Source organism: Oculina patagonica, chromosome 5 (assembly GCF_052425735.1).
Source record: "Oculina patagonica isolate OP01 chromosome 5, crgOcupat, whole genome shotgun sequence".
Lineage (NCBI taxonomy): Eukaryota > Metazoa > Cnidaria > Anthozoa > Scleractinia > Oculinidae > Oculina > Oculina patagonica.
In genome coordinates, this window is record NC_135762.1 from 25,880,195 (window position 1) to 25,905,078 (window position 24,884).

General features: G+C 38.1%; 2 protein-coding genes and 1 long non-coding RNA gene across 3 annotated transcripts; 1 reads left to right on the top strand and 2 right to left on the bottom strand.

Annotated features, from left to right (window-relative positions):
* Positions 1-7,535: 7,535 nt before the first annotated feature.
* Positions 7,536-18,028, bottom strand: LOC144653589 (tolloid-like protein 1). The gene is made up of 6 exons (XM_078513626.1): positions 17,881-18,028; positions 17,433-17,471; positions 16,056-16,200; positions 15,161-15,408; positions 9,429-9,821; positions 7,536-7,627 (listed from the first exon to the last, which is right to left on the bottom strand). Exons 1-6 carry the CDS (start codon positions 17,927-17,929, stop codon positions 7,536-7,538), a joined length of 966 nt encoding a protein of 321 aa, XP_078369752.1. The 5' UTR covers positions 17,930-18,028.
* A 1,445-nt stretch (positions 18,029-19,473) lies between these two features.
* LOC144653615 (uncharacterized) lies at positions 19,474-19,849 on the top strand. Its single transcript, XR_013570771.1, has 2 exons — positions 19,474-19,571; positions 19,721-19,849. It is a non-coding gene; the product is annotated as an uncharacterized LOC144653615 (long non-coding RNA).
* Positions 19,850-20,029: 180 nt separating this feature from the next.
* On the bottom strand, positions 20,030-24,162 carry LOC144655085 (bone morphogenetic protein 1-like; the record flags this gene model as incomplete). Its single annotated transcript, XM_078515303.1, has 6 exons — positions 20,030-20,269; positions 20,856-21,257; positions 22,305-22,552; positions 22,680-22,738; positions 23,057-23,175; positions 24,108-24,162. Coding segments are annotated over 6 exons (972 nt in total), but the record flags the coding sequence as incomplete, so codon positions are not given.
* Positions 24,163-24,884: the final 722 nt, after the last annotated feature.

The window sequence follows — 24,884 nt, forward strand, 5'->3', positions numbered from 1 at the left end:
GAGGAAAGAGAAGGGCAAAATGATCAACAACATCAGGAGGAAGGCCAAGAAGAACAAGGCAATGATGACGAAGACCTCTACAACAGTTAATAGGGGACAAGTTTAGTGAGAATGATGAGGAATGACCAGTACTTATTTTTCATGTACTTTTTTACAATTTATCATTGTTTCTTTCATAGACACACTACCGGTTATAATTAATAATTAATAATTAAGTAAATAGAGAATGAGTCTGAAATAAATCTAAAACATTTTTTTACTAAATGAACCACAAATCACTGTACTGTGTTGTATGTGAATAGTTTTGTTGGATCTCGATTTTAAGAGTGACAGAATGTTTATCTTCATTTTAAGAACCCAGTCTTGTTCGTGCATGACTTATAAACTGTGGCCACCTTCCTTTAGTTTGTTTTCTGGATAAATAAGCTAATAGAAATGCATGAGTTAGGTTTGGTGAAAAAAATTGAGCACAGTGTCACCTGTTGGTCAACCAACAACTTGGTAGCCTGCGAATACAGCCGCCTTTCATTTTTAGAGGCAGCTAACAACTTGGCCTCTGACATTTCTTTTCTGTTTATTTTGGATTTGTCGGATGTGAATTAGCCTGCGAATGCAGATGCATTTTGGCCGATTCTGGAAATACGTCTGCATTTGCAGGCTAGATGTGAATGGAAGCCGTAAGAAAGTTAATGAAAAGATGTCAAAAATGATAAAAAAAAATGGTTTGATGGCCTGTGTTAGTAGAGCACCACTGTAAATGCAGTGAGGAATTTACCTGTAATAATAATAATAAAAATAATAATAATTGATATTTAAACAGGGTGACCCCTTCAGTCGCAGAACTGGTATCAACAGGGGCCCAGTGTAAAATAATAGAAGAGAATTTCCAAAACTTATCCTAACTTTAAATACAACAATACAAATCTCAAGGTTATAGTGGTTTTGCAACACACGCTAAAAAACAGGCCCTAAAATTTACTTTCGAAATTGTTTGGGAGAAGCAACAGATGGTATCATCCATGAGCCTGGGGGCAGGGGGGCGAATCCAATATGAAAGGAGCAGGGATGCTCATTGTCTCACTTAGACAAATATTATCTAGATTTTTTTCTCAAGCCACAAATACATTGGTCTCATTTAGGGTTCTTTTCAAAAATTGCGCACAACAAGCATCCTGATCATACCTTTGAAAAGTAAGTTTCCAGGGGTGGGGGCGTGAACTTATGTGCCCATACCGGTATTTTTTTTAAAATTCAGTTTAGCATTGCAAATTATTGAAGCCAATTTTTTTTTTCTTTTCAAAACAAAGAAAACTTTGTCTTTTATTGTGTAGAAATATCTATGGGATTATAGTTGATAGTGGTACTGGTAATAAACCTGAAATGAAAACACTAGTTGTATAAATTCTAGTCTAGCAATAAATAAAATAGATTTGTATTCTTATTTGTTGTAACTGAATTACATGTATTTTATTGAGCTAGTACGAGGTCCATGTTTATAAATATTGGTCGAGTTCATCACTTTGCAATGTAAGGGCGTGGTCTATAGACTTGTGTAAAGAAATGTCTATATCAGTCCGGGGATATCAGTATTCAACATGAGTTTCATTTCATGTTCAATGATTCCTGAGGGGTGTGTCTACAAACAAGGACTAACAATAGAGCTATAAATCATTGAACATTATAACTCCCTCAAAAATTCCCCAACCAAAACATGCGATATGTAGTTGATACTACATACTTACTTCTGCTTTAACTTTATAGGTATTTCGATTAAAACAGTTTTAAATAGTTCCAGCCGATCCTGGGAACGCCAATTGTATTAGTTGTCATTTTTTAATCTATTGGAGATTCAGTGACACTCCTAGCTTCTAACGGATTGTTCATTATTAATTAATTAATTATTTTTTGGGGGCGGGGGGAAAGCTTAATTATTAGGGGGGGGGCAGAAAACCCTAAGGTGTGTCTTTTAAGGGGGGGTCATTAGAGTTTCAAGATAGTTAGTAGGGGGTCGTGAAAGTTTTCTTATTTTCATGGACCCAAAATATTACGAAGGCTATTTATTCACACTTTATTGAATAACCATCTAAGCCTTTTCATATCCAGCACATTTTCATACCTTGAGTCTGGTCAAAGGGAACGAAGACCCTGGGTACGAGGATGTATCCAGCATAATGCATGACCATAGGTCGAATCCTAGATTTTTAACTCGAATGTTTTATTTGTAATTTATAGATTTTGTTTTTCTTTGGTGGTTCAAGCAAGCTTTAGCCAAGTAAAATTAAGCAAATTTTTTCTCTCTAAATGCTAATACTGCCATTTATAATGAATTGTTCAAGTTTTTCTGTTGTCGAAGGTGCAGCCAGCCCCCCCCCCCCGAAAAAAGAGGAAATAATGAACACTCTATAGCAAAAAAAACTCAAATGATGTTGTTCATTTCAGAGATTTCTTTAAAAGTAACCGCCTAATTAACCTCCTGGTAATATTTCCGCAGAGCCCCATATGTACATTATTAAAATTATCTCCGACTATTTCAAACTTTCACACTACTCAAACAGTAATCGTGAAAGAACGAGCCGGTCAAAAATTGCTTAATAACTTAACTGACCATTGAACGACAGCGAACCATACCGGAATCGCTACAATAATGACAACGAAAATAGGCCACAAAGCGCTTTGTGGTGTTTCGAATATTGGCCACAAAGCGCTTTGTAGTGTTTCGACTAGGCCACAAAGCGCTTTGTGGGGTAAAAAATCGAAAAATTTTTTTTTTTCAAAAAATAGCCGTGAGATATCTGCGATTCAACGAGACATCAAGATTTTAATGTTAGCTTTTAAAATAAAACACCACAAAGCGCTCTGTGGTGTTTCGAATAGGCCACAAAGCGCTCTGTGGTGTTTTGATTAGGCCACAAAGCGCTCTGTGGTGTTTTGATTAGGCCACAAAGCGCTCTGTGGTGTTTTGATTAGGCCACAAAGCGCTCTGTGGTGTTTTAATTAGAGTCTAATTAGGCCACAAAGCGCTTTCAGTAGTTTCAGTGGTGTTTCGCTCATGCCAGTACTGCTTTTTCAATCGATTTTTAAATCAAAACGAACCAGGAACAGTTAGAAAAGCACTCCAGCCATACAATATACTCGGCAAGAACATTTCTGAAATAAATAATAAATACACGGGAGAAGCCTTATCCAAAAGCACTAGTCAACGTCGCGAACCAGCTTTCGATCGTGCTAGTGACAAGATTGGGAACAAGTAAAATTGCGTAGATTGAGTGGTAGTTATTTACAGCACCGAAATTAAAATTGGTTGCACTGCTTCTCAGGGATCTTATTTGCCTCTACGTTTCAGGACTATTGAATGATCTTGATTTGAGGATAAATCAAAGTGCGGAGTATCGGCTGGACGGAAACACGCAGTTCAAAGCAACCATATAAATCTTCGATCCACTCGAACATTTTTGTTGAATTTGAAAAACAGATAGTACAGTAAGCTGTCGATTTGTGATAGAAATCTTGTGAGGTAAACGCAATTATTGCAAATGGCCGCTGGATATTTTCGTACAGAGTCAAAACAAAGTCAAATATTGCTTCCCTGCCCCTACCCGTCGAAAAAACAACTTCGCTCAAAGACCGAACTGCAACAGAGTTTAGTTACCAGTCTTATGCTGCGTGTTACTAGATAGAACGCGTGATATGATTGGCTCATGATATCACATTACGTCATAGGACTGGTTCGCCAGATAGGACAGAACCACAACGGCACAGGCGTCTCCTATTTCTATTTCCTTCCTGTGTCCCAGACAACTCTGCGGGCGGGGAGAGAGAGACCCTGGGAACGAGGTTGTCTGCGACACAGGAACGAAATAGCGACTTTTTGAACGCGATGGCCGATACCTGGCCTGGCACGAGAACGCCGGTCTGACCGAGAAAACTTATCACTAAGGTGCTTGACGCGAAAACAAGACAACGTGGATGGTTTAAGACTCGTTTTATAAAGTTTGGAAAATTAATACATAGGTTTTGTTTTAAAATGTTTAACTTGGAATCATACATTAAGCTGATCGTCATCTCCACTAAGAACTCCTTTTCGCGTTTACCACACCAGGGGCGCGTGCCATTTGTATGGAGAAACCGGTTGTTCCAGTGAAAAAGAAAATGGAACGGTCCTTTTTCATCGGAAAACGTTCGGAGAAATGGAAAACTTTCATAGGTATTCCTCAATTCTCGTTTCTCCCGTAATGACAGGAAAATTCTGTTCCATTAATTAATTCATACATCTTCCTCTTCCATGTTAACTTTTTTATCCTAAATTATTATTGTTATTTAAACAAGGGCATCAAATTAGCTAACTATATTTTTCCCTTTTCCATTTCTCTTCTTCTACGTGTTTTGCTTTATATTTATCTTTGTAATATTGAAATGGAATAAATAAATAAAATGAATAAAAAACTTAAATGAAAAGTTTGCTACGACCAGACTGTTCGTTTACAAAAATGGCCCTCCTTTAGGGGTTTAATTTAAATTTGCCGACAAGTATCGCCGTCACTTTCACATCGAAATGTCCCTCGGGATCATGTCCCGGATTCTCCGCTTGCATCTGTGACTTTTCTTACTGGGAGCCCTCAAGCACAAACGCCCCTAATTCCTTTGGGATATCTCTTGTTTACTTCTCTGCTTCTGTATATTCTCTAGGGAGTCTACTGTGCATACTTTTGGCTAGTTCGGTATAAATAGGCCTGTTTTATCATGTTTTTCCCTCTCTTCGTTTAAACGGAAGCCAGACATCAGATCGTCGCCCCACCCTCCTCCCCGCAGCGATGGCTTACCTTTGTGTTTTAGCTCCCGCTCCTTTCCGCCTCCGGGCTCGCCTCTTCCCTTATCTTATCCCTACCTCGGGCGTTTGGGAGTGGGGGCTCCCAGTGGGAATTTATTACAATTTGCCTCAAAGAAAATCAAAATATGTCTTGCTTGAAACGATTAAAATGCAGTATTTTTCTCCGTCAGTCCCGTGATTGATTCATGATGAGGTTTTTGTTTTCTCGTCTCGAAACACGTATCACTCCACGCTGTTGACCCAAGACTCGATCATCGAATGAAGTTTAGGAGTATCGAGGATCGAGGTGAGTCGTTTGAGATTCAGTTGACTCATTGAATCATTCATAGTATCAACTTTAATTCAATGAAAGTCCACACATGCACGCATTGCGGATCCACATTTATTCCTCGTCTTGTCGAACAACTATATCTACCAATAGACCATTTGCATTATGACGTAAAAGCGCAAAGACTTCTGGTAGTTGTAGTTAGGTTCGCGGGAAAACACCATTTCTGGCTTATGATTGGCTAAGGGCAGCCAAGCGTGAAGGTTGACATCCAGGACTTTTAAGTTTAATATGTACGTTGTGTGGCGGAGTTGACTTGGTAGAAATTCATTCATCGCGGCCGACAACTTATCTTCGTAAATAATTTTATAAGCTTAAATATCACACTGGAAACAGATTGCTTGAAAGGATGAGTCGAGGATATTCCGTAACTAAATTTGTGTGGAATCAAGTGAAAGCAAGGCAAGCCATTGACTTTGTTCTTAATCTATTTTCAGACGTTCAACAAACGATCGCTTCCATCGTTCGCAGGTGAATTAATTCTTCACTGAAAAGCTTTGAAAATTTGCCATATATCATGATTGCTCGTCGGGACGGTTAGTTTAATTTATTTTTACAGTGAGACAGAAAAACGAGTCAAATAATTTTCCTCGTTCAATCGAGCTTCATCGATGAATCATGAAGGGTCAATCATAAAGGATTTTCAAGCTGATCAATCAAAACTTCCCTGTGCAGGTGAATACAGATTATTTTGTTTTTATCTTAAAATTGTATTTTTTCGTCAAATTAGAACTGTAATTGCAATATTCTTTAACAAAGAAGTTTTCTTGTTTTTGTACTGGAAATGTCAACTCGTCGAGTAGCAGTTGTGGTTTCAATCCGAGCGAGCAAATATAATTTTATTTCCATAATCTTGTTGATGAACGATTACTTATGCGACTAGAAAGGTGAGCCTCAAAGATTTTTACGAGTGTAGACATCATGTACTGTGCTCCCCTATGTTTAGAAAGGGTAAAATATTGCGTCTTCGTATATTATTTGAAAATACCTGGCAAGCAAAAGTTTTAGGAATTTAATTAAATAACCGCGCGACTAAGACTTGGAGGAAACACTCGTTGAAACTTCACTACAAAACGCAACCCAGCAAATATACAATTTCTTGCATAACTTTTTTTTCATTTTAACGGACTTGGTTTTATACTGAGAGGTTGCTTTTTGCCCTTTAAATGAAGCCACAGGGACGTCTTCTTCGGCGAGAGTAATTTTCTTTACCTCCATCACGATTTTCTTGGGCAAGCGGGCTTGATGACGATTCAAAATTTCCCGCGAACCTAACTACAACTACCAGAAGTCTTTGCGCTTTTACGTCATAATGCAAATGGTCTATTGATCGTGCCCAGAAAACACGTCATTCTGTGCATTTAGAACATTCACAGCAAAATGTGTTTATACTGACAACGAACCCATTGGGTATATCAGGGTTAGCTTACGTTTAAAATCTAATAATTTGATAAGCTTGGAGTTTCAGCGTTGACGTTCCAAGATGATGGGCGTTAGAAACATCACATAATAAGTAAACACTCGCGTGCAAACTTCATATCGCTATTAACAATTTAATGGGATCCTTCTTAACTACAGATCTAGAGCAGTTGCTTCGAAATTGCTAAATATGGTTTTTGGTGGCAAGCCATTTTAGGGGTTTGGTAATCCTTGACTGTGAACTTTTGGAACACGTGTTAAAAAAGAACATTACACGCGCGAAACTATTTCCAGTCCCAAACCGCGAATAAGAATTTCCAGTCCTTAAAACTTGGAGGGGAGATGGTAGAGTTCCGATTTTTCTAAACAATTAAAAAAAAACATAACCTTCTTTCTATTCCTAAGTATGGAATTTCCGTTTACATGTAAGAATGAAACGCTACTGAAGAAAGTTTGAAAATACCCGCCGGTGTTTATTACGCCATAACTTTTACTATAATGCGAATTTTCTATAAAAAATAAACGAAGCATAAAGCATGTGGACGTTCTTCATGATCTGTTAGCACTAATAATTTTTTTTTCTATTCCCTCACGTGACTTGCAAATATGGCCGTAATTTGAAACACTTAAAGGACCCCTCCGTGGAACAACGTTGTACAAAAAGCTAATTTTATCCGTAGAAGGTTTGGATGAAATAAACAAAACAGAAACTTTTTTAATCAACAAATTGGTAGTTAAGAAGGACTCCCCTTAACCATTTGTGCTGTTATTAATTGGGGAACGTGGAACACACCATCAGCTATCTTCACACAAACACGAATTTTTAAAATATGTTATATTTTATAAGTTGACAGCAAAGGTAAAGAAAATTGCTGTGTAAAGCTGAATAAAGCAAGAAAAAAAAAACCGTTTTCACATCTGAATTTGACTAACGATTTCACTGCAACACACTTGGCCGTTTTAGAACACGCTGTTCTTTGATGCAATCATGAGCAAAGCTGAGAGGATCAGAAGCATCAGTGGGTTGCTAGCGGACAATATTCCCGCCTGACCTGAAAAATACAAAACATTTAGATTATGAATTTTGTTGCAGCTCTCCTCTAAAATAACAAGGGAGTCTGCGGATTGCCTATTTTTCAGCCCATCCGGGCAATTAGAAGCTCAGTTACGGAATTTTAATACCACTTGATAGAAAGCTCCATCCATTTGTGTAACTGTTTATGAATTGCATGTCACTCTTTGTCTCAGTTTTTCATTATGTTGTATTTAAAAACAGCAAGAGAGGTAAGGAACGAGTTAGTTGCCTGACACACCGTATTTTCTCGATCAAACGCCCTCAAACTTAGCCTGGTGGACCCGGCGTGTATTTGACTCCTACAGTTTATTTGAGCCCGATGTTCATTAAGCAAGGGTCCCGGGGAGGGTACCCAAAGAAGTTTTGTACGGGGAGGCTCCGCCCCGAGCTCTTACTCCTTACCCTTTTTTATACCATTTTGCCAGAAATTCAACTCCTTTCGTATACCGTTTAATGAATAAGGTACCCCTTTTATATACCTGAAAGTCATGGTATAGACTTAAAACATGACGTTTTCTTGTCATTTTCAAGTGGCGCATAATAAATTGAAATAATACAGCCATAATTTTAATTAAAGGCCCTTTCAAAAACCTAAATGACAGTGTAACCACGAGCGTTTAATTTTTTTTGTGTTTTGTTTTTGCGTTGTAATTAGTTTTTTATTCTTGTCAGTATTTTGTTCGGATTTTTGGTTTCTTTGTTAGCGTAGCTCATTGTTATGTATTTGTTCTGCAAGTTAGTTTTTCGGTGTCGTACATACATACATACATACTTTATTTAGAAAGAAAGGTCTATAAACATGGCAGCCTAGGGCTGATGTGGACCTTTAAAACTGAATTACAGATAAAAAATAGAAAATAACTTATACAGTTCTTTATATTCTTTAAAACTTTATGACATTACTGAAATATACATAACATGATTATTTAAAAATTACCTAGAATACAAATACACATGCATAATAAAATTAAAAATATAATATAGAGTTTAAAAATACACCAAATCTTCTAAGTTTTTATTTTTGTTAGTACATGTCCCTTTAATAAAACTTACATTGTCCATCGCTTTACATTTCTCTATGGCAGCTTTAAATTGATTTATTATTTATGTAATCGTTTATTGTTAATTTCGTAACTTCATTAGCGCTATTGTTTGTTTTCAAATCAGTATAAAATCTCGTATGCTTTGGTTGTAAATTAGTTTTCGTTTATCCGGAGTTGCCGTACAGATCTTGTAAGTAATCGTTTTTCCTTGTATTTTCTCGATTCTTGTTCAATTTTTGTATTCCGTTTTATAGTTAAGTTTCAAGTTCTAGTTTATTTATTCTACGTTTTCTTTGTTTTACATATATCCAAGTGAATCGCAAAGTTTTACGCAAAGTGTAATTAAAAGGCGAATTCAAACTGTACAACCTAAACTGCATACCTAAACTTGTGAAATCCCTACCCTTTTATATTCCTAAAGCCTGAAAAATGTACCCCTTTCTGGCGGAGCCTCCCCGTATAGGCCATTATAAGGAGTACCCCCCGGGGCAAGGGTATTTATTCATTCTTTTTGACAAAGATGTATCTGGCTAATATTCCTGCAGCTTATTATACCTCAAATAAATACCTGAGAGGCCTTTTTTAACTGAACCTTAGAGACCCGGCGTTGAATCGAGAAAATACGGTAAGTTTTTTTTTTGCTGAAAGGCCGGCCAAAAACATCGTTACAAATCTAAAGGATTATATAAACCCACCGATTATAACTGGTAGTCGTGATAAGTTATCAGTACAAACCTGCTTTAAAAGAGGCTTTAAATCCCTTATAGACTGTGGTGGAGTTGTAGTCACTTTTGAACTGCACCCACACCATATTTCCTGAGCTCTGTATGGTGCTCGGCTTTGAACTGCCACACAGGCGTCTGGTCAGGATTGGGCCACGATATCCCTCTATGTCGGTTGGGTCATTATCATCAAAGTAGGCTTCCCGAAACTCAACATAGTCGTTTTTGCAGTCTTCACTCTTTTCCAGTTCGAAGACGTCGAAGTTGATGTGGACCTGTTTTCCTTCAGGGACAATTAAAAACCACTGCTGTGCAAAACCTGCAGGATAGTTTTGGAAGCCAACTTTTGGTGTTCCAAACTCAATGGTTTCATCTTCGGTTGCATTGAGGTAGGACGCGGCGCCACCTGTGTATTACATGATGGAAAGTGCTAGTTACTTGTTTCGACTATTTTGCAAAAGTAGGAGATTAGGAGTGATGTGGGCAAAATTTGGATCATTCTTGTCTACTCTCAAGGGACTTTTTTAATTTCTCAAGGGACTGTTTTAATTTCTCAAGGGAGTTCTTTCCGCTTAGTGGGCGATGAATTGGTCTCTTATTATTATTGCGTCAACACTTCCGATCTCGTGTTAAAGACGTGACTTGTCACATATTCCGCTGTAGGTGATGAAAGGGTCTCTCATTAGTATTGCGTCAACAATTGCAATCTCGTGTTAAAAACGTGACTTGTCACATGTATAAACGTTATATAACAGTTATTTTTATGCGTGAGAATCTCAAATGAGATATGACACAACTAATCGAGAATGTGAGTGGTTCAGTGTTTCACAGTCTAAAGCGTTGTACTAGTACAAGCGTCTCACTCACTGAAGCCGGGCGCTAATATTTAACCTAAAATGATTAAGAACGGAAATTTTTACTTATCCACATGTTCATGTTGAAGTCAATTGTACACTAAATGGATTTACCCATCGTTCAAAAAATTACATCCAAGTTCAAAGCAATAACAGTACATTACCAAAAAATTACAGAGAACCTTGAAAGAAACTTTGTTTAGAATTTATTTTTAGTTTGGATGAAGTCAAGAAATGTGTTGACAAGCGGCAGAGTATCGAAATTTTTCGCACCGTGCTGTACTGCACGGCAGAAATAATTATCCACATGTTCATGTTGAAAGCGAAGTTTTAATTTGAGCAGCCGGCTTTTGAAGTCAATTGTACACTAAATGGATTTACCGATCGTTCAAAAAATTACATCCAAGTTCAAAGCAATAACAGTACATTACCATTTCGTTCTCAAAAGACTTGAGAAGCCGCAATTGGTCCTTGTTTAACTCCGTGATTTGAATTCAAAACGCATTTGTAAGCACCATTACACCATATCTTCGCGGCGGTGAAAGGAAAGATAAATCCTTCATCAACAAGGTTTCAGCACTCTGTACTCCATGGTTTTCCGTTTTAAGGCCACTTTAAAATTCTATAGTGTTTCTCCTTTCCGTTTTAAGTCCCAAATATGTTTTTTTTCTTGTTCAGAATCAAAACAAGGCCTTGGAAGTTTGTAAATACAACCCGTGCGGCTCTACGATTTCCTTGTACGATTTCAATGCACGGAATAATACGAAAAACCTTCTTCTAGGACCCCAAGAGTTCTCTAAAAATATGGGCAGAAAACAGATTTTGATTGGTTTATTTGCCGTTATTATCTATAGAACAATAGAAGAACCAAAAAACTCCAGGGAGGGTGGGAAAGGGCATATTCCGCTGTAGGTGATGAAAGGGGCTCTCATTAGTATTGCGTAAACACTTGCGGGTTCAAATTGCGACGTCATGGATTGAAGATAACTGTAACTTTTGCATACGCAAGCCAAATCGGTCATAAACTGTCTAAAAACGTTTTGTTCTTTGTATTAAAAGGAAAGTTCTTGGAGAGTGCGTTTTATCCATTAGTACCAAGTTATCAGTACAAAGATACGCACGTTAATGCCTTAGTTTGGCAAGAGTGAAGTTAATGAAATAACATAACATGAATGTGTCATGTGGTACAGATGTTTTTTCGATAAAGTTATCGCTACATGGTTTCGCTTTTTGTCTTGGAATTTGAAGTATTTCCGCACTGCGGTTGGTAAGCGAGTGGGGAAACGTTAATGGAGTTGCAGTATCTGGCAATTCTCATTTATGCTCGTGATTTTTGCCATCAGTAACTGGTTAACTCATTTGCCATCGTTTGCCAAAACGTACAATTTTTAAAGTGCTACGCTTTTCGTTCTTTTTTTTCTCTCACTTCCGGTTATGTTCAATTTTTTTAACACGTGTTTTCTTTTGTTCTGCCGTGTTTATTTATAGCCGTTTACGCTATTCCGTTGTCTTAGTTGTTATCAATGCTGACACACCCCTTGACACACCAGTTGAGATTAAATTCTCCCGTTATATGCTAAGCTGCGCTAAAGAAGTTTTTTTTCTTTTTAAAGAGATAAGCTACCACTTTATTCCATTTCTACGGTATGATACATTCTATGAATTTTTGGTATGGCAGTTTTAGTATTTAATCCTGAATTTCCTACTGTGCGATTAAGTAAGTCGCTAACAGGCTCGTTAGTATGTTTTCGTGAGCGATGCTTTTGAATTTACACAAAGGACGCACAGCAAGATAAATCGAATTTCCGGTAATTGTTTGAGTACATAGGTGGTGGAAAACACGGATCCTGCTTCCCAAAAGCTGTAACCGGGTTTACATTACGTTTTTGACGTAGGGTATAAGCAAGCCCGACAGTTTATAGATTTCAGTTAGAAACTAAACAGATGAAGTCTTCTTTTTAAGTTATCACCCAAGATTTTATTCTTTCTTATAATTTGAAACAGATTTTTGGTCTAATTAGACCGTAAATCGCCAAAATTATTTTAATTCACGTTACTTCCGTTCTCCTCCAAATTTGGATACAGGAAGAGAATTTTATCCGCCAATTACCTAGTGATTCCGGCCAAGAAACTTTAATGTGCCTTACATGACGATTTTTGCAGAAGTTATTCCTTCAGCAATATGGCGGATTCGGTCTAACGAGCTTTAATAGGGTTTAAAAGCTCGTTAAGATGGTCTTTGAGAAGGAATTATGATCTGAAACGTTTTTCGAGTGTCAGAGAAAGTTACTTGGAGATTTGGGTCTATATTCGAAGCTAGAAATTGAGGTAAATTATCTTTCTTGTTGCTTCGCACGTGTTTCGGTCGGTTGCGTATGAATAGATAAAATTCCAAATGGTACAAAATGCTCTTTGGATCACCTTTTTTTTTAGATTGAAAATCTCGCTTGTATCATAAATTATGTGTCTTTAATGATTTATTTGGAAATGTAAAGTTTTAATACTTTGCCATGGTTTTTGAGATGCAATCCTTGTGTTTACGCAGTACAATTTATTGGTAGTTAATTTGAAATTCGGTCGATTTTTCTCAGGTTAGTTTTCATCTTAGAAAAAGGAAAATGTATTGTTGTACTTCCAAATTTGTAAAGTGATTGAATTTTTTTTTGGAAACTTGATAACTTTTACATAAGCCGATGTGTTACTCTTAAAAACGAAATGTTTTGCTCGTTTAATGTGATATTGAAACTTTAACTGCTGTAAATGAGTTTTGAGTTATTAAATAAAACATGCACCATGGTCTTTTGTGTATTTTTATGTTATAAGAAGGGGTTAAAATTTTTCATTTTTTGAGCTTTCTTTTTTGGCTTGTTAATTTTTTGTCAGTTAATTTGTTAAACACAATAACACTTTAAAGGACAAAAAGGATTTCAAAAACTCAACAACAAAATTTAACAACAAGGAGTTTCCTATTGGTACCCCATCCAATTACTAAACCCGCCCAAGAAACCTTAACTTTGGCGATAAGATGATAACAACTACTTTCCATGTGGTATAAGAGAACACGTAGCTCATCTCACAACAGCTCACCTTGAGCAGGGTTTGACTTGGATAAATGACCTTAATAGAAACCCCTTGGTCTTGCGATCCCATTAGAAATTTCTCAGTACAAACTTATTAACTTCAGGAACTTTCATTTCCCTTTTAACAGCTTTCTTAACTTACTTCGGCTTTATGCGTTTCTTTATCTCGAACCTATGCCCCACTTCACCCTAACCCCCCCCCAAATAATCATTATTCCACGCCTTCTTTACCTTAAATTGACGTATTTTTAATTGAAATGGTTCTTTGTTTTGGTAGCTGTTGTTGCCACTTTTTAAAATGTTTCACACTTCTGCGTTTTACAAAATTCACACATACTGCGTTTTAAGAAAATACGTCAATGCGCATTTTACAATGTTCCTCCCATCAACCGTACCGTTCCGCCGTTCCTACATTCCTCATAATAAACTAACCAGAATATCCAGGACAACACAAATATACATATTTCAACACTTGCACTCCTAAACAAAGTGAAAAGCCTAATTCACCCTTTAAAAAGAACTACTCCATACCACAATTGACTGCCAACAGATAAACCATAGCAAAATAGTCGTAGTCTCACAGAGACCTTTGATTTTTATACACCAGTGACTTTTCCATATTATTATACATTGTAGTCACTATGTAGGCGTCAGAATTTTCTTTTCGTTTGGTTTTAAGTGTCATAGTTTCGTGTTAGTTTTCGCGTTAATTAGTTCCCTTTGTTTTTTAGTCTATTTCTGTACATGTTACTTTTATTTGAATATTGGTATATATTCTGTTGCGTGTAATTTATTCAGTCAGTTTTTGTTTGCGAGTTTCGAGTCGAGTTTTGAGTTTACGGTCTATTTCGAGTTTATGGTCAAGTTCCGAGTTTACAGTTCGTCTTTATGGTTTCTTCAGTGTTCACATTCGTCTTTGTAAGTTTTTCGTTTCTTTCGCTTTGCCGTTTTCCTGTTTTCCTCATGTCGTTCGTTGTAAGTTATTTTATGCTCATTTCTGTGTTTGTAATTTTGTTATTTTCAGTTACCGTATCTATCTTCGATTAAACGTGTGTGTGGCAAGGTGGTTTACGCGTGATTTTGCGTTTTGCGACTACACACTTTTTGTATTTTCATTGGCTAAGAGCCTTCAGGTAATTCTGGGGATCAACGAAAGGTAAGTGGTGAACTATAATTACTGTTAGTAGAAACTCAGCTGTGTTCTATTGGAAATCCGCCAATCTGATTGGTTCTCCCACTGTTTTCTCTTCGCCGATAGAAAACAGTCGCGTGCACGCGTAGCTCTTTAAGCGGTAAATTTTCTTGACTTTTGTCTTCAAAGTGCAAAATATTGTAGGTTTTGAACTGCAATCTTTTAGAGTTTCTACTAAAACAATTAGACTACTCGCCCTCGTTTTCTATGAGCGATAGTCAACTCGGCTGCGCCTCGTTGACTATTTACTCATAGAAAACTCGGGCTCGTAGTCTAATTGTTAAATAGAACACAATCACGCCCGCGTTTCCCTTGAAAGAAAAGGGAAAATTATTGGAAAATTTTTGGTTTAAAAAAAAATGAAAAAACGTCATCTTTTGATTGCACTACGGTGGGGTGTGAATTAACATGTACGTCCGAGGGTTTAATAAGTTAAAATACTTTGTCAGGTAGTAATGTTTTAAAATACGACGCCAAAAAGGGAAAGGGGGGGGGGGGGGGGGGTGGTAGCTTGCATGACTGCTGAAGTATCAGTGCGGGAATTTTGAAATTCCCACACTGATTGCTCTCACGACGACGTTTAAGGCACTTTGGCGGGTTTTCCCATTTCACAACTTACCTCTGTCAGAGTAAGCGATAAAGGAGAGTTTAAATCCTTTGCGATGAACTGTTTCATCGGACGCAAAACGAAAGTATATCGTGTTACGAGTGGTCCGAGTGTCCTTTGGGTCTCCCTGACGGCGAAGATATTCCAAATACTCGTCGCTAAGTCTTCCACATTCTCCACTTGACAACAAACCCGTGCTGTAATATGAAGCACTTTCGAGAGAGTCGCACTCACAATATTTACATTCTTCGATGTCAAACCTGACAACAAAAAACAAACGAATTTGTTAGCATCTGATATATGCCAGGAACGTGTTACATGGTGAAAGGTACTGCACCTAACACCCACCCTCATTTTAAAAGTGAAAAGTTTTATTTCAAATTAGCTATGTCACGGTTAAACTCCTACGTAGATTTTCTTTTGGCTCGTCATGCAAGGAAAGATTGCGTGATGCGACAAAAGAACGCCTGCGCAGCATTAAGGCTATGTAACGGTAATTTAACTCATTTTACAACTCGAGTTGTAGTGTGCGGAGCCAATTTCACTCCTTCCCTCGATCCCTTTTAAACAAAGGCATGCTGCGCGCAAGAGTTATAAGGCCTCTAGAGAATTAGACCTGTTCTCTAATTACCTACATTTCTAGCAATATTATGTAATAAAAACACACCTAAGGGAAGGGAATACTCGCGAGGAGAAAATGCTTTAGCCTCGCGCGTTTTCTATGGCCGTCTCCAACACTCCAGCTATCAAAATTTCATTACAGTAGTCGCGTGGTGGCAATTGTCCGCCGGTTTCGACAATTCAGTTTGACGAAAGTCTTTAAAAATTGACTAAAAACCATACGCTATTCAAGAGCCTGTCCCTGTTTGGCTTCAATACTACAAAAGGCAGAACAAGAAGATCTTACCTGCTATAATACCAATAAATGCCTTCGTAAGTCTCTGGAACTTCAATCCTCCAACATTTTGTCTCGTTTATACCATAATTCCCTGACTCGGGGTATTCGATAACACCTTTCGCAGCTGTTATGTTTGTAATACCATTCGGGCAAACTGAACAAAATAAAAAGACTGAATGCTAACCATTCTTAGTATATCTAGGCTTGAATCACCTGCCGCTGTTCGAGAAATAAGTCCGCGCTCATGACTGGACTCCAGAAGGCCTGTCCCGATTGTCCTCAGTCGTAAACTGCTGGAAAGTTACTCACTGGAATGCTAAAAATGGTTAAAAAGTGCTCCGAAATCCAAATCCAAAACGTTGCTTTCAAATAAGAAAATTTCCCATATATACGCTTATTTCACTTTGAAGTAATTTCATGCAATTTAACTGCAACAGAAATTTTTAAATAACATTTTAAGGCCAAAATTTGTTTTTTTTTTACAAAAAGCAATCGTTAAGATATCGATGACGTCATGTTTCCTTACGAGTTTTAAATGCATCTTCTGAACTTCCTCGGAAATCTTCGGCAAATTTATGTTAATCTTCGGAAAAGTTCGAAAAATGCTCGGAAACGTTCGTTCGGCCTTCGACAACACTTGGACAATCTTCGGAAATCTTCGGTCTAGAATTTGCAAAAAGTTGCTCGAAAGATGAAAAGTTGCTCAAAAGTTGCCGAGCACAATCGGTACAGGCCTAGTCACTCGAGAGGGCGGCACAAAATTTAGCATAAGTATATCAAGCCACTAAGAAATGTACGTATGGCTCCACGCGTAACCCTTCTTACTCTATTCGCCATTGCATCGTTTGAGGTTCGTACGCAGCGTTTTTTGGGTCGCCACCAAAGTAGCGTTTGTTTTTTGTAGAATCGTTTCGAGAAAGGTTGTCCGACAGAAGCGACAAATTTTGCAATGTTGCTCGCTCAGAGATTCTTGGCGGGAAACAGTATAAGTTCTATTTTTAGATGTCATGTGAACTCAAAGTAGCCCCTGAGAGCGCGCGCTGTTGGGAAAAACTTCCAGCACGTTTTTTGTTACTATTGTTGTAAAAATCTAGTGATATTAAACATCACTAAAATATTGAAAAGTTTACGGTACTTTTTTTATGTACCCTACTGACAGCAATATGGCTTAAAATAATCCACTCCCTCGTCTATAATAAACCCTCGTCAAGAGGTCTTAACGGGGAGGGTGGTATTATTATAAATAAGGATGAAAGCACCCCCTCCGATCCCGGGCCCTAATAGAGCTTGCCTCAACTGGTATGGTATTTACTGTAATATTTACTGTAAGTAGACATCGACCAGTATATAAAAAATATATCTTGGACTGAGTGGTTAGGAACTTACTTGAGTCACACGTTCCTTTTCCAACGAAAATCGTCCCAACTGCAACAAAATTAGAGTAAAAAAGATAGTAAAACGGCTATCAGATTGACAGGTACTTGAGCCAATCAGCCAACGCTACTGCACGCCCGATTACTTGGCTAAAAAGGATTTACAGTCAACTCTCTCCTAACGGACACCTCTATAAGACGGACACCGGTCCCTGCCGCCTCGATGACCTGTCACGGTATTGCAGTACTCGGCATTAGTGGCAGAAATCTCGGACAAACTTGCTTTACATCCCCCAAACGAAATGTAATAATGATCAGAAATCTTGTGATTTAGTTTCAAACACGCGAACACGCGTTTTCGTTTACACCAATACTGTAACTATATATAGCATACTGAGTTATGGCAATATTCGCCGATGGTGTAATTTTATAAACACGATTAAATTGATCATGTTACTTACCAAGAACAATCACAACTAAACTGAATTTGTTTCGTTCAATCAAACCCATCCTTCTTCAGATTAAAGAATTCTTTCGGTTCGATAGTGACCGATAGTACTAGAGCGACTTTGTAGCAGCAGGCAGCACCCAAACGTGAATGAAACCGAATGCCTATTAACAGGTCAAGCTGAAACCATTTGCGTGACACGTGATTCGGTCATTCAGCTAAGTACATATATCCGCTGTCTCCTCCACAGGCTTTTCCAAGGCCGCGCAGGTTTTGGAGAGAGGCAGGGATTTTGAGCGAGCGCGAAACGCAAGTAGGGGGATTGGGAGCGAGCGCGAAGCTCGAGCGGTGAGTGATATCCCTTCGCCCTCGCTTTCCTCAATGATTAACTAACGTTTCTCCCAACGATCGTGAGCGACTGGGGACGAGGCAGATATATCCGTATGCTCGTTTACCAGCCGCTTTTCGGGAAAATGAGCCCGCGCTTCAGACCGGACTCGAGAAGGCGGCGGAAATCGAGCCTAATATATCCGTGAAGCGTGACTTGTCCATTCAGTATTTCGTGATTGGAGTAAGGACCAGATTTAGCACGAAAAATGACCTGTTCCTAGTAAAATAATAGATTAAATTCTCTGTATGCCTTGCAAGGCAACTGAAATTCTTTTTCTTATTCGATGTTTGCAAAATTGTAAAGTATGTTTAATGATTGGCATCAAGTTTTAAAGCCCGTCTTAAGTCGATTTTAGAGGCATGCAATACGTGCATGGGCTAGTGTTTGCCGGAGATGTTACTGAGAATTGCGCTTGTTGAAATTCTTGTTTCTGTTATGTAAAATGCATAAAATTCTTATCTCGTTTATTTCAAGATATCTCTTAATTTTAGGGAAATATTATAAGGTGACAAGAGTGCTCTGGATACGGTCGTAACAAACAAACAAACAAACAAACAAACAAACAAACAAAACAAAGAATACTGCAAGGCTGACCATACTACGTGAAAAAAGGAGACTTTGCGAGACACCAACAACACTAGAACCGATAGAGCAAGATTGTAACCGTGGACAGTTGTTTCGCTCTTTTTTTAAAAAAAAAAATTAATTTTATTTATTGCACCAACAGTATACAGTTAATACGATACGTTACTTACAAATACAACACAATACAATACATACAGTAACTTAAACTTAACTTAGAATACGTTATTTTACATGTGCTCTTCCTATATCAATAGATACTACTAACGAAGTACATTCAACTTATGGATTACATTCAACTTACATACAATACTACAGGCTATTTATAAAACAAGATATTTGCACCCAAAACTTTACTCTTACGTTTTATCTTTAATTTTACTTATGTATATTTTTTAATTTAAGATAACATTTTTTATTATTATTATAATTGGTTTACAGCTACAATTTATCTTACAGCTGTTTCGTTCTTATTGAAGCTCGTCAGCACGGTGTTTACACGTCGCTAATTATATTTAGTTTTCCTGGCGGGGGCAACTGCCCTCCCTGCCCCCCCCTCACCCCCCCCCCCCCCGCTACAGTCCCGTGAGAAATTTATTCGAAACACGAATCACTTTACTCAAAACTAGAAAATGTTGACCCGAGACTCGTTCCTCGAAGTTTAGAAGTATCGAGAATCAAGACGAGTCGTCTGAGATTCAGTTGAGTGACAGTCAACTTACATTTGACCGGTGCTACATTGACTCATTGATTCATTCATAACATCAACATTTATTCAAAATCTAACAATTCGATAAGCTAGGAGTTTATTGAAGTTCCTAGTCGATCGGTGTAAGAAACATCACATAAGTAAATACATGGGTGCAAGCGCTATTTTAAGGGAAATGTATCTTCACTACAGATCTAGAGCAGTTGCTAAGGAATCGTTAAAGATGGTTTTTGGTGGCAAGCCATTTTGGGGCGATTAGTAGTGCCTAACGGTGAATTTGTTGGGGGTAGAACACGCGTTTTTTTTAAAAAAAAATAAGTATTGCATATTGATTTTTCTTTCTATTCCGTCACATGACTTGCAAAATTGGCCTTGATTTGAAACCCTTGAAGGACCCTTCAATGGAACAAAGTTGTGAAAAAAGCTTATTTCATCCGTAAGAGGTTTGGTTCCAAAAAATGACGGTCAGAAAATTTTCTTAGCAACAAATTGGCAGTTAAGAAGGACTCCCCTTAACCATTTGCGATGACACCAAAGAAGAAAAACTAGCTGTATAAGTTTAAAGAAAACACAAACTGTTCACACATTTGCAAATGACTAAAAAGACTTGATTGGAACAGACTTGGCGGTTTTAGAAAAAGCTGTTCTTTGATGCAATCATGAGCAAAGCCGAGAGGAACAAAAGCGTCAGTGGGTTGCTGACCGACAGTCTTCCCTGCCCTGAAAAATACAAAACATATAGATTATGAATTGTTTCCAGCCAATCCGGGCCATTAGAATATCAGTTACGGAATTTTAATACTGCATGATAGAAAGCTCCACCCATTTGTGTAACTTTTTAAGAATTGATTGTCATTTTTTGTTTCAATTTTTCATTATGATGTATTTACGAACGGCAAGAGAAGCATGCAAGCACTTTATCGGGTCAGTTATCCGACATAAGTTTTTTTTTAAAATACGCCAGACTCAACTTTATATACACCTAATTGCAATAACATTGTCATAATAAAAAGAAAACTGAATAAAGCCATATACGAATTTTAAATTAATTAATTAATTAGCTTAATCATCATAACTGGCAGAGTTTCTATCTGTACATATTGATCGTGTAATATTTTAAGACGTTTGAGGCCGTTTCTTCTGGCGAATTTCAAACATATCGTTTTAATGCCTAATTAATTTCTATATGTCTTTTTCCTTTTCTTTTTTTTTTCTATGACAAAGCTATTGCAATTGGTGTTTCTAAAGGATTATAAACCCACGGATAATAACTGGGGGCTTGATAAGTGATGTCACTAATACAAACCTGCTTTGAATGCTATAAAGGAGGCCTTAAATCCCTTATAGACTGTAGTGGAGTTGTAGTCGCTTTTAAACTGCACCCAAAATATGTTTCCTTTGCTCTGTATGGTGCTCGGCTTTGAACTGCCACACAGGCGTCCGGTCAGGATTGGGCCACGGTATCCCCCTATGTGATTTGGTTCATTATCATCAAAGTAGGCTTCCCGAAACTCAACATAGTCGTTTTTGCAGTCTTCACTCTGCTCCAGTTCGAAAACGTCGAAGTTAATGCGGACCTGTCTTCCTTCAGGGACGATCAAAAACCACTGCTGGGCGTAATATGAAGGGTAGTTTTGGATGCCAACTTTTTGTGTTCCAAACTCAATGGTTTCATCTTCTGTTGCATTGAGGAAAGACATGCTGCCTCCTGTGTGTGCAGAGAAGTATTACATGATGACAAGTACAAAGTACTGGCTTAATACACCAGTGAGTTTGATATACAATAAGCAGGTAGACGTGATTCAGCGCTACTCATCGGAAATCTGCGATTCTGATTGGCTCTCCATTTGTTGTCTATTCGCTGATAAATTACGATCGCACACGCGAGTTAAGGAAAAAGTTATTCTTGATTTGTCGTTTAAAGACACACAAAATTGTAGGTTTACTATATACTGCAACCCTAAAGAATGTCTTATCTAATCAGATTTGACTATATAGCTACTTACTCCTCGTTATTCTATGAACGGTAGTCAACTTGGCTTTGCCTCGTTGAATATTCGCTCAAAATATTTATGAGTATAAAACACTCCTAGAATCGATAACGCGCGTTTGATAATAAGACGCTGGAATCTATAACAGCAACAGAGATTTTTTTTTACTTCACGGTGCACCCGGGGTGGGGGAGGGGAGGGGGGCTACTCAAAAAAAGATTTGTACGGGGAGGCTCCGCCCCGAGGTCAAGCCCCTTACCACTTACCCCTTTCGTATACCTTTTATTGGAATTGACATGATATATGCCTAAAACAGGAAGTCTTGATGCCATTTTTATGTACCCTTAAATAAATTTAACTGATACAGCCATAAGGTGCGTCTGTTCGTAATATTTTAATTGAAGGCCCTTTTTAAATACCTAAACGACCGTTATTCCCACTGTTTCATATACCTAAACTTGTGAAATCTCGACCCTTTAATATACCCTTAATATACCCCTTTAGGGCGGAGCCTCCTCGTATGGGCCATTATAGGGAGCTGCTGCTGAACCGGAAACAAGAAGCGAACGATTTTGAGAGAGTTTAAATAATAATAATTTGTCGTGCAATATTTTAAAATACGGGGTATTATGGCAAAGAAGGAGGGAAGGGGCAGAAGTGGGGTTTTACATGACTGGAGAAGCAATTGGGGAGACTAAATTTCCTGACTAAGATTACACTCACGACGAGCTTTTTTTGGCGGGTTATTTCATTTCATTACTTACCTCTGTCAGATTCAGCGATAAAGGAGAGTTTAAATCCTTTGAGATGAACGGTTCCATCCGACACAAAACGAAAGTACCTCGTTGTTTCTTTATTAGTTTTACCGTCCTTTGGGTCTCCCTGACGGCGAAGAAATTCCAAATACCCATCGCTAAGTCTTCCACAGTTTCCCGTGCTTGACAGACTGTGATAATATGAAGCACTTTGGAAAAAGTCACAACGACAATATTTACACTCTTCTTTGTCAAACCTGGAAACAAAAAATAAACGAATTTGTTAAGTAATATGAGTGGAACACGCGATGGAATTACTCGCGAGAAGAAAATACTTTTAGTCTCGCGCGTTTTCTATGCGCATGTGCCAGATATCAAAATTACATTACAATAGAAACGTAGTAGCAATTGTGAATTGTGAATGAATTGTCCAGCTTTAAGTGCTGTTGACAGACGTTAAACGGATTCTATTTAACAATGGCCGTTTTCACACTAGAAAACGGACAAGTCGTCTGAGGATTTGTTCGTCCAGTGTGAATTTAGACGGCTTTTAGACGACTTGTCCGTCTAGACGACAAAGTCGTCCTCGAAAAATCGTCTTCCTAGATGGACAAATCGACGGACAAATTCATTCGGCTTGTACGTCCAAATCGTGTCCGTCCCGTTTTTACATTAAGACGATTTGTCCGTCTCAGACGATTTGTCTGGCTCTAGTGTGAAAACGGCCAATTAGACGGCACCTGTGTAGCCAATCAGATTGCGTAAATATCTGGAACTTCAATCCTCCAACATTTTGTCTCGTTTATACCATAATTCCCTGACTCGGGGTATTCAATAACACCTGTCGCAGCTGTTATGTTTGTAATACCATTGGGGCAAACTGTTGAAAACCAAAAAATGGGTAAAAAATCCGGGATATGAGATGCGTCGTCGTTCATCGATTGTCTCAGCACAGGCAGCCCAAGCCCAGCCCAAGCTCTCAAAGAAGATTCAAATTATAAGTGTTTGTCAACCTCGTTTCCAGGCGGAGAGAGAGAGAGAGAGACCCTGGGAACGAGGTTGAAGTGTTTTAATGGCAATGAAACAATTTTTGTTTCAGGAAATACAACGTTTTATGAATAAAATTGACTTACACTGTGCTGTGTCGTGCTCTCTATTGTTTACCAGTTCCTTGGAACAATTCGAAGAGATCATAGTAAGTTATTGCTTTGCGAAAATTTCGATCATGGGTGCTTTATTAAATATTTCCAAGGCTGGAAACTATTATCGCCTGCATCTCACTCGAAGCTCAATATCTTCCATTTTTACACCACCGTAGTCTCTGGTAATTTTTTTGTTCCTTTCTTTGTTCCTTGGGTTCCTTTTACTGTACTGAAGCGTAAATAATGCTCCAAAGTACGACCATTGCTTTTTTGGTATGCATTACTGGTGTCAGCTCCACAAAATCGGCCTCAGCCGGGGAGGGACATGGAGATATTGTCACTAACGCCAAATTACGCTGTGAGACCGCCAATCCCCCGCTGAGGCCGGCTCAACTGGTTTGATATTTACAGTATGTAGAACGGTAAGAAGAAATCAACCTCGTTCCCAGGGCTTTCCTTGGCTTTCGAAAACCAAAGAAGAAGAAGAAGAGTTTATATGTTGGCATGAGGGGTTTAAGAACTTACTGATCAATTTAGGTTTCTGGGAAACTGCTCACCTACCCCTCCCCAAACTTAACATTAACCCTTACTTATCGCTTTGGGCAAAATATTAGGTTTGGGGAGGGGTAGGTGAGCAGTTTCCCAGAAACCTAAATTGATCCGAACTTACTTCTGTCACACGTTCCTTTTCCAAAGAAAATCGACCCAACTGCAACAAAATCAGAGTAAATAAGACAGTAAAAAAGGTGTCGGATTTACAGCTAAGAGCCAACCAGCCAGCCAACGCTACTATGCCCGAATACTTGGCTGAAAGGGATCTATATTTTGATCCAGTACTTTTAGGTAAACAAAACATTTGCTCAGACGTTTTTGCTCCAGCACGAAAAGAAATTACTATATCTATGTTGTCCTTCACGACATGTTTACATGTAATAGGCTTTTTGAAACAAGGAAACACGTTTCACGAAGATCCTGAGTTACCTTATCTTTCGCCTCCCTCGAATAAACGCCGCCCTCAAATAAACGCCACACATCAGGACAGAAATATTAATAAACGCCACCCTCGAATAAACGCCGCATCATGATGCGGCGAATAGAGCAAAAAAGAAAATCTAGTAATCATCAAGTTTGAGCAAGCCTCAAAAATATTTTTCTTGATTGTAACAATGTTTTAAGATATTGAAAATGACTTATCAAAACCATTTTTTTCATTTTTCTGTTTTTAAAATCTAAATGTTCAGTTACCATACTATTGTTAGCGAGAAATAAATTGAATTTTAAATAAGCGCGGCCCTCATATAAAAGCGCCACACTCGAATCACGAAAAATTTAATAAACGCCGCGGCGTTTTATCAAATAAATACGGTAGTTGGTGATGCATTTTAATAGCCAAAAATTTAACTTGTCTTTTTGGCCAGAAAGAGATTCTTTTTGAGTTTTGGTTTCC

Bases quoted from the DNA above. Each gene is read 5' to 3' on its own strand.
- LOC144653589 (XM_078513626.1), bottom strand. From the start codon at position 17,929: ATGGGTTTGATTGAACGAAACAAATTCAGTTTAGTTGTGATTGTTCTT. The intron at 17,472-17,880 runs GTAAGTAACATG...ATTTTGTTGCAG, and splicing joins TTTAGTTGTGATTGTTCTTG to TTGGGACGATTTTCGTTGGA. The intron at 7,628-9,428 runs GTTTGTACTGAT...TGTATTTTTCAG, and splicing joins TAAAGCCTCTTTTAAAGCAG to GTCAGGCGGGAATATTGTCC.